Genomic DNA, 9,861 nt, shown 5'->3' with positions numbered 1-9,861 from the left:
TCTGATCATACAAAGGGTGCAGAACCGATTATGTCCCTTCTCTGTTTAAGGGACCTGGTGATGGCTTTAAAATCGTTTAGAATCAAGTCCAGATTGACCACTGCATTCAAGGCTGTTCATGCCATGGCCCACCCTCCTTTTCTATTCACCCTCCCCCCCCCCAAAAAAAACCTCTCACCACCCCCCATGCGCTCTTTCCTCAGCTTAACCTTGTTTCCTGGGCCAGTCTACCCTTGCTCCTGGAACCCCCTACTTGCCCAGTAATATTCAGTTCAAACATCTTGGCCCTTGTGAAGACTTGGTCTCTCCATCTTCTGAGACCTCAGGGCAATACTGCATCTGTTATTTGATGTGTGTTTATATTCGAGACCCTTGAAGCAGATTTGGGTCTTCATACCAGTATGTTCTACCACAGTGCCTGGCATGTAGTAGATGCTCAAAAAATGCTGGCTACCCGTGCTCTGAAGGCAGAGACCTCCGTCCGAATCCTACTGCTGCCTCTTCCTTCCTGTGCTCCTCCTTGAGCCTCAGTGTTCTCATCTGTAAAATGGGGGATCGGCGATGGTGCCCACTTCAAGGCACGTGGGAGGGTTGTGGAGATGAATGATGGAATAGAGGACTCAGCAGTGTCTTGCCTCCAGCAAGTGCCCAGTAAATGGCAACAAGCACCAATATGAAACCTGAGGTCTGGAAGGAGTCTTGGTATTTGAATCAACCCCTTGCCTGGAGGGAGAACAGATTCTTAGAAGGGTTGTCCTGCTAGAACCCAGGCTTGGCGATGGCAGGGATGAGCCTTCGTTCATAAATCCCAGCCAGACCCTGCCTGTCCCTTCTCGCTGCACACACACAGGATGTCTTACTCTGATTTTTAATTAAATCACACACAATTCAGGGCATCAGGCCCCACCAACTGCATTAGAAACCACCTGGGATTGTGCGGGGACGCGAAGAGAGTAGTCGTGAGAAGTTCCACTCTCCCCAGCCTTTCGTTACAGGTGCTGAAGACATCAGGAGTTACCCCACGGAGTTTCGTTCCACTTGGTGGAACAAAACACCCAACAGAAGGAACAGGAGTTGTGAAAGCCACCCTCAAGCCCAGAGGGTGTGGTGAGGGGAAGGGAAGATTCTTTCCATCCCAAACTCAGGGAAGTTTGTAATTGTTAGCTTAACACCTTCATCAAGATCAGGTTACAACACCTGCCCTGCAGGGACCTGGATCTTGGGGGGCCCAGCACAGCTTAGGTGGAAGGCTCTGAGCTGACCCTGGCTCCATCAGCATTCCCTGGAGAGGCAGAGTTGGGAGAAGCCAAAGCGGCTCCCTGCCTCCACTTCTGGGGGGCTGTTACCTGAGCCAGGTAGCTGTTTGTGCCAGGTGGCAGCTGCCCCTCAGGGGCAGGGGAGTGAGGCGGGCAAAACTGGTGTTAGCGACTGCGGGAGGGTGTTAATGAGCACGGGCCTGGGCCAGGCTTGGTACCCCCGATCCTTCACCCCCTTGCACGGGGGCTGCTGGTCTCAATGCAGAGAAGAGAGAATGCTTGTTCATTTCCTCCCTCAGCCCAGCCTACACTTTCCTCCAAAAGGCGGCTGGTTTGGGGTGGGCCTCACACCGGGGCACAGAGGTGTGAGGTTTCCCAAATCCTAAGCTTGTGGTGGGGTCACACCCCCACCTCCCCTGAGTCCAAGTGAAGACGTAATGGCTTTGCCAATACTGTCCCTTAAAGGTTGTGGCCTGTCCCCAACCCCAAAGGTCATGTGGAGGTAGGAGGCCCTGGCAGGGGGACAGGAAGGGGTGCTGTCCCTCTCCTACTCCCAGAGAGCTGGTGCTCTTCCAGAGAACCTAACTGGCTCTTCCCATGGGGGTTCCCTCCTCCCTAGGGGAGGACAAAAACCCAGAAATAGGAGAGGGGGTCGAGACAGGTTCGGCAACTTTCTGACATCACTTGGAAACACGGGTTCCATCTCAGCCACCAGATTCCCATGAGGTCTGTAAGGCCACCGTCTCTGGGTCCAGAGAGACACCTTCACTTCATCCATGGGCATTCTCCCTGGGCTGGGCCGGCCATGGCAGGCTCTCCGGAGGAGCTCACACCTCCACGTTACTCTTCTCGTCCTCCTTGGGGCGGGGCTCCTCCTCAATCTTTTTCATCTCCCAGCCCCTGACCCAGGTGTAGGCGGAGGAGCCGCCCAGCACCATCATGTTGCTCACCCACCAGAGGAAGCTCTTCGTCTCCTCGTAGTAGAGGACGGCCAGCACCGTCTGGGCACAGGCTTTGGCTGTGCCGGACACGTTGTGGGTCAGGGGACTGGTGAACTTGATCTGCAGTCCTGTCACATAGCCGATGGCGAAGCCAAGCAGGCCGCCCAGCGTCATCATGCCCCAGAAGTGGGCGCTGCCCAGCTGGGGGAAGTTGTAGAGGGCTGGGAGCTCCCCCAGCAGCAGGAGCAGGGGCAGAAAGAGGACGCAGGCATTGACGTTGTTGTAGAAGGTCAGACGCCAGATGCTGCCGTCCACCGCCGGGAGCACCTTCTTGGTGTAGATGGCATTGAGTGAGACGCAGAGGCTTGCGAGCACGCCAAAAAGGGTGCCCGTCCAAGACAGGGTACCCTCTGCGCCCTCCTGGTCCACACCAAGCCAGAAGCCACCTACAGTAGGGAGAGGAGGAGAAGGGTGAGCGGGGGCAGGAGGAAGGACAGAGAATTTTGCCACCAAAAGTTCACAGACTGTGTAATGCTGTCCCCATCATCCCATCCTCCCTGCTCTTCCTGCAAGAAACGTGTGCAAAGTCTCCACTACATGCTAAGCACCACTCAGGGCTGGGGAAGTAGCTCAGGACATGAACCCTTCCTTACGGAGCTCACATTCCGGCAGAGGAGAGAGACATTAAAATGATTAAAGAAGTAATTTTAAAGAAGTAATCTCCCAATTACTTCCTTAATTACAATTGTAATGAGGTCCATAAAACTAACAGGGTGCTGTGAGAGCCCATAACTGGGCGACTGTGCTGGCCTGGGGCACCTGGAAAGCAACATTTGAAATGAGCTCTGAAGGGTGAGCACAGATACAGCACTTAGTGGTTAAGGTGACCTTGGCAAAGCGACTTAAGGTCACGGAGCCTCAGCTTCCTGGTCTGTAAAATGGGAGCCTACAACGGTTAGAAGCACTTGTGGCCTGAGGTCTTTGGGGATAGTCACTCTTTCTGAGACTCTCATGTTGTGACATCTCCTGCTCACAGAGCCTCCATGGCACCCCACTGCCCCCCAAGTCTGCAAGGAGTCTCAGCCTGGCATGCGGGGCTTCCCACGCCCTTGCCACGATCTGTGTCTCTATGTCACGATCACCCCGAGTCCCCTCTCATCTCCCTGCTTCTCACACCAGAGCTCAGTGTCCTTGATCATTTACTGCACCAGAAACACCCTCCGCCTTCCTGGGAGATTCCACTCTTCTTCAGGGTCAAAGCCAAGTCTCTCCAGGGCTGAAGTCTTTCCTGATATCCCCAGCACCCAGACCTCTTCCTGGCCTCCTCCTGCTGTGCTCTCCTTCAAGACCTTTGCCTGCCCTGGGCTGCTAGACACTTGCCCGTGGGGACAGTACAGTCTCTTTAGCTAGACCCCACCTTCCCAGAAGGCAGGAGCTGAATCTTACACATGTTTTATCTCCCGCCACAGCAGCCCGCGATGTGGTTTTGGTGCCAGCGAGATTTGGGCTCTGATCAGGCTCTGCTATTTAGAGGCTGGGTGGCCTGGGGACAGTTTACTTAACTTCTCTGAGCTCCCATTTCCTTCAGCTGTAGAGATCTGGGTCACGTTCTTGACCCTCCCACTCCAATCAATCTACTCTCCGCCTTGCAAACAGAATGATCTTCCTACAGTACAGATCTGCTCAGGTCCTGTCCTGGCTTAAAGCCCCTCTGTGCCTCCCCACTGCCCTCAGGAAACAGTCCAGACTCACTTAACTTGGGCAGCCTCATGGGTGCATCTTGCTCTGGTCCAGCCATGCAGAAATGCACATGTTTTTTCTACTGACTAGAACATTCTCTCCTCACTCCTTCCTTATACCCATCTAGTACTTTGTCTGGAATGCCTGCTTAGATTCCTCCCTCCCCACTCCCCACCAGGGTTTCCACAGCACCTTTTGTGTCTCAATCCCAGGAGGCCTGGAGAGTCACCTGAGACCCATCTTCCCCCTCGAGGAGTAAGGAAGGAAGGGGAAACACTGAGGAGAGGAAGCCAGGTGCTGGGCCAGCACAGAGCACCAGCCTCCAGGGCGCCTGCCCCTTCAGGCTGGCCAGCGAATGCACTTTCCCAGAAGCTATCTCACCATCTGCTACTTCGATTACTTTTTGGGACTTGGGCCTAGTTTCCCTAATGACTTCATTGGTCGCCATGCAAATTTGCCAACCAGGAGGTCCCTCCCACTCCACCCCTTATAGGGTCAGCAGGGCTGAAGTGGAAATCCCTGGGGCATTTGGCTAAGTGAGGCCTGGGAGCCCATACCAGCCCCTTGGGGAGAAAGTGGAAGCAGCGAGCCCGATCTGCCAGGGGTCTTAGCAGCTCCCCCCAACTCCAACCTCTGCCCTGCTCCCACTCCCACCTTGGACCTAGACTGGGCAGCCCTAGGCCCCGAAGTGGCTCAGTGAGGGGAACATTTTCTAGGACAGGTGGCCTGGGAGAGGCCTCTCCCCAGCAACCAGTGCAACACAGCCTGAGACTCTGAGACACCAACTGAGAATATGTAGGTCAACCAAGATGAAATTTGCAGCACCAGGAAGAACCTGAACAGGTTCAAAGAAAGATCTCATTCCTGGATGACTGAGCCCCAGGAAGGCTCTGAGGGGGTGGGAAGCTGGGGGTGCTCTGACCTAATGGGCTGCAATAAAACATTTTGTGATGATGGAAATGTTCTGTCATCTGTGCTGTCCAATACAGTAGCCACTGGCTACACATGGCAACTAAGCACTTGAAATGTGGCTACAGAATCTGGTAACAACACCTGCAACCGAATAACTGAATTTAAAAAATTTCACTGAATTTTAACTGTAATAGACACATGTGGTCAGCGGCTGCTGAACCAGACAGCGCAGTTCTAACCTCTAGGGGACAAGAACAGAGCAGAGTGGTTAGAAACACAGGCCTGGGGGTCCCGCCAACCTGAGTTTGCATCCCAGCATGGCTACTTCCTAGCTGTGGGGCTCTGGGTAAGTGACTTAACCTCTCTGAGTGTCAGTTTCCTTGTTTGTGTAGAGTTGATCATGGTGATGCTACCACCCAGGGGATATCTGGGGAACACAGGAGATGCTGTATGCAAATGATTAGCACAATGTCCCCATCAATAATTTTTATTTTCTGAGGGTCAAGTCTGGGAAGATGGCTAAGTTATCTCAAAGCATATCTCTTGCCACTGACTCAGGCATTATTGTAAGCCTGCAAGGTCAGACGGTGATGGTATATTTATTACAAGATGCCATGTCCTCTAGAAAGAGCACTGGATGGGGTGTCAGGACACTTGAAGTCTTGAGAAGCAAGAGAGTATAGTAGTGGTCAAGTGTAAGGAGCCAGATTGCTTGAGATCAGATCCCACCTCTGCCACTTAGCTGAGTGATCTTTGACAAATTACTTAACCTCTCTGTGCCTTGGTTTTCCCTCTGTGAAATGTATATTAGAATCCCATCTTATTTGAAGGGGCCTGATTGGGCCCCTAACTTGCTAGGTGACCTCCAGAAAGTTACTTGCTTTCTCTGGACCCCAGGCTCTTCCTCATATGACTGTCATGACAAGGGAGCTGGGACAGATAAAGTCAAAGGTGGTTGACAGGGTTATTCTTTAGGGTTTTGGTCCCCATCTTCCCCCACCGCCCACAGCCATTCCCCGTGGCCCTGGCTGGCCACTCACCAATGATGATGCTGCAGGTGAGCAGGGCATAGAAGGAGGTGGTTTGCTTGAGCAGCAGGTAGGAGAGCAGCACATTGAAGACGGTGGTGAGTGAGCGACCCACGTTGTAGAAGGCCACACCCACATACTTGAGGGAGAGGTTATTGAAGGTGATCATGCCGATGAAGACCACCGACAGGGGCAGGATGCTTCGGGCCACCCTGAGGTCCAGGCGCAGGGTGGGGAAGTCCATGGTACCAGGGCAGCAGGTGGCCAGTGAGCTGAGGCCCTTGCATAGCAGCGCGGTCACCAGGCACTGGTAGAAGGTGACGAAGATGGGGGTGTCCAGCTGTAGGGAGGGGCTATCCAGTAGGTACTTGTTAAGGAACACCATGGAGATGGACGTGACCCAGTAGAGAGAGACTACCAGAGCGATCTGCAGTGCCCGCAGCACAAAGGGCTTCTCGTGGCTGGCCTCTGCCTCTCCGGAGGGGTCGGAAGTCCCCATCAGTGCCATGTGCAGGATCTTTGACCGCTTCAGAGAGGCCCTGTTCATGGTAGCAGAGGAGCTGGGTCACCCTACAGCCAGACTGATTCCCTGGAGTACGGAGCAGTGAGCTCACTTCTGCTTTCTGCAAGCTGAAGTCCTCGACTGTCACATGGTGGGTGGCCTGGAGGCCTCCCACCCTTCTCCTGGATGGAGAGGTTCTGCTCTGGGGTGAGTCCCACAACCCGCTGCCACCCTGAGGGGGTTCATGAGACAAGACACAGGGAAGAGGTGAGGGACGGGCTAAGGTTGGACAGAGATGACAGGTCAGGGGAGAAGGGGCTGGGACCTAGCAAGGAGGATTCGCAGGAAGCGGGGTGGCGGGGGAGAGATATGGAAGGAAAAGGGGGAGAAATGCAAGGCGGAGGTGTTAGAAAAGGGCGGGGGACAGCGTGGTGAAGAAGTGCTGAGAGAGACAGTCATGGGCTGCTATGGGAGAGAAAGGTTTGCAGGGTGAGAGGGGGAGGCATGCAAGGAGCTGAAAGGAGAGCGTGCGGGGGGGTGGTTGGAAAGAGGGTGCAGGCGAGGTCAGAGGCGCTCACGGCCCAGGTGCCGGTACAAGCCCAAGGCGCGCAGTCTTCCCAGGGGCCGGCCCTCGCGCCGCCCAGCAAGCTCCGGACTTCCGAGGCCGCTCCCGCCGGCGAGGCGGGCCCAGGATTCATTTCCTGACACGCCCCCAACCGCCTCCTTAAAGAGCCCGCAAGCCCAGCGTCTCCCTTAAAGCCACAGCCTCAGAGAAATGGCCTTCGGAGTCAGGCTCGCGTCGGGTCCCTGGCAGCCCTTGTTCGCTCCCTGCCCGCAGATGGTGGTGCTGGTGTTAGATATCGGTAGCCGCGGGAGGTGCCTGTGGGTGCTAGAGCCTCGGCCCACTTCCTCCCCCCAGTCCCCCTCCTCCGCCCCTGCTCCACATCCTCTAGAGGCTTAACGCCCCTCGACTCGGCTCCTCTGCAGGTTCACGTTGCCCCTCATCCCCGGGCAGGACTGCGTCCCCAGAGCCTTAGGAACACCCCGCGTTCCCCGGCGTCTAGAGAACCCCCGCCCCCAACCTACCCCGCGTCCCTCTACCTAGTCCCGCTCACACTTTCAAAACCTTGTTGCAGTCTCCTTCCCCCTACTTTCACCGCCCCCATCCCTCTCCCGAGCCGGAGACCCCCAACAGCGCCCCCACCCCACCCTCGATTCGAGACCCTTCCGGCGGCCGGATCCGAGCCTCAAGTCAGCACCCCATCCCCAAACACCTTCTCCAGGCCGGGCTCAGCCGCAAGCTCCGACCCCGGGGCTGGCGTTCCCTGGCCGCGAAGGCGACCGCGCTCTTAACCCCTCCTCTGCAGCGGCCGCCGTCCCGCGCTACATTGAGCCGCACCTGCAGCGCCGCGCCCAGGGTCGCGCCCGCGGGAGACTACTTCCTGATCCCAGCTCCGGGTGTGAGCGCCGCGCCAGCCTCGCCGGCTTGCTCCCCACGTGGACCCGGAGTGGCGGCGGAGCGACCAGGGCCGCAGCCTGACCTTGGCCCCGGGTTATCCCACCGGTCGTGGGAGCAGGCCCCCTTCTCTTTACAAGGCCACCCCAGACCCGGGTATACCGCCCAGGATCCCCGGCTTCAGTTACCGCGGCTTGCACGTCCCAGTACCCGGCTGCATTCGTGGTCCGCTGCCGCGCAACCAGTCTGTGCTTCCAGAAGTGTGTTCGGGGAACAGCCGGGATTCTTCCTGCCAGCAGTTAGTGGAGTCCCCCTCCCCCTCCCAGAGACGGGGCTGGGAAATGGTCACCAGCCTGGGCCGTCACTCACCAGACAGCCGGGAGGACCGACTTCTTCCTGGTACCCGCTCTGGCACCAACGTTGGGTAGCTCAGTTCTCCGGAGTTATCGTCATTAAAACTAGGGGTCTGGACCATACCAGTGGGCCTCAACCTCCTTGCTCAAAACCCTAGCTGATATGGTTGAAAGTAGAGACGACTATTTGTGTGTAGGATGTCAAATACCATCTAATTAGTACCATTTGATTTATGGGTGAGATGTCTGAGATTTGCTTCGAAATACTCAAAGTACTCACCCCCACCCCCCCAAAATATCCCCAAAAGTTGATAGATAAAACAAGATAGGCAATTGTTAAAGTTAGGCATGGAAACATGGAGGGTATAGGAGTCTCCGTACTTCTGTGTACATTTGAAAATTTCCATAAGAAAAAGGTAAAGCTTATGGAGTACATTTAAAGTCTCACTTGCTAACTGCATAAACCCTCGCCCCAGTTTAACACAGCCCTTGGTGGGCTATGGGAACTGGAAGGGTTACAGGGAAATGAGCACCAACCAACAGCCCCAGGGCAGGTACAGCCTCCGGAGGGTGAGCTTTGCCCCAGGCCTGTCCTCTTCCAACAGCTCTGGCTCTTGCTCTGTAATACCTGCACTGCCCCTTCCTCTAGAAATGGGACTTCCTGCTTCCTAGTTATGGGCTGGTCTCCAGGTGGAGGATGCCATCTGATCACCTTGTCACCTTTGAATCAAATTACCCTTTGGGGGAAGGAAAGACTTAAAGGGACTGAGCTGGTCCTCTGACCCCTACTTGGAGAGTCTCATTACAGGGTCAAACTTTAAAGGTTGTGGGTTTCAGTTTATTAAGAGCAGCCCCTAGGTGCTCTTCTCTCTTAGGCCTGATATTTCACTGTGACAAACACTTTAATGGCAAACAGGGCAAACTTGTCTCTGAGAGGCCCTGGTTTCCTGGAAGGGCCCTTCTCCTTGGCACGTTAACAGGAATTAATATATCTGAAGAATATGCTGTCACCCGGATCCCCTAGGGCAGAGATATATACTGTATATAGGCCAGATGCACTTCACCAAGAGAGACCCAGGGACAGTCCACACTGGATGTTTGGGGCACAGTCTGGGCTCCCCATGTGCCAGGAGACCAAGGTGCATCCCTGTGTCCAATCCCTCCCCTTATGTTGTACCTGAAATTCCACCATTAGCTTCACTCCCTTGGATTAAGGTTGTAATAGGCCATTACAGTAAATCTCATAGATCCCAATCCTTTTGTCTTTTTATATGAAGGGAAGAGAAAGTGGGGATGTTTTTTAGGGGTCTAAGGCCTCAGGAGTTGTGCACTTTGTACAACCTGCTTAAGGAATGTTAATTGTTTAAACCATTCATAAAGGGTGATGTTTTAGGTCTTGTCAAGAGTAATTACCCAGGGTGTGAACTTGGTATGTGGCAGAACATAAGGTCATAAGGTATGTGGCAGTTGGGCCCTTTTTGGGTGTGGTCCTATTTTCTTGCCATGGCTGGGAGCCACTGATGACGTCAGAAGAAGACGATGTCTACCCGACAGGGTGAACAGAACTAACCTCCCAGGTGTGCGGGACAGTGGATCGGTAGCAGAAGGGCCTGAGAGCTCCTGGGAACACGCAGGTATTGACTCTCTCACCCCTGAGTTCAGCAAGGACTCCT

The 9,861-nt window shown here is 54.9% G+C and overlaps 1 protein-coding gene across 1 annotated transcript; it reads right to left on the bottom strand.

The window, feature by feature from the left end:
- Nucleotides 1–1,910: 1,910 nt before the first annotated feature.
- SLC35C1 (solute carrier family 35 member C1) lies at nt 1,911–8,098 on the bottom strand. The gene is made up of 3 exons (XM_065882249.1): nt 8,024–8,098; nt 5,890–6,416; nt 1,911–2,643 (listed from the first exon to the last, which is right to left on the bottom strand). The coding sequence occupies exons 1-3, from the start codon at nt 8,053–8,055 to the stop codon at nt 2,084–2,086; spliced, it is 1,119 nt and encodes a 372-aa protein (XP_065738321.1). The 5' UTR covers nt 8,056–8,098; the 3' UTR covers nt 1,911–2,083.
- Between the last annotated feature and the right edge of the window lie 1,763 nt (nt 8,099–9,861).

The sequence above is a fragment of the Phocoena phocoena genome, chromosome 8 (genome assembly GCF_963924675.1).
Source record: "Phocoena phocoena chromosome 8, mPhoPho1.1, whole genome shotgun sequence".
Lineage (NCBI taxonomy): Eukaryota > Metazoa > Chordata > Mammalia > Artiodactyla > Phocoenidae > Phocoena > Phocoena phocoena.
This window is presented reverse-complemented; position numbering and strand designations above follow the sequence as displayed.

What these genes read in the sequence shown, in the direction of transcription:
- SLC35C1 (XM_065882249.1), bottom strand. Translation starts at nt 8,055, where the DNA reads ATGCAGCCGGGTACTGGGACGTGCAAGCCGCG. An exon ending in ACTGGGACGTGCAAGCCGCG is followed by an intron (nt 6,417 to 8,023) that starts GTAACTGAAGCC and finishes TACCATGAACAG; the next exon opens with GGCCTCTCTGAAGCGGTCAA. An exon ending in CACCTGCAGCATCATCATTG is followed by an intron (nt 2,644 to 5,889) that starts GTGAGTGGCCAG and finishes TCCCTACTGTAG; the next exon opens with GTGGCTTCTGGCTTGGTGTG.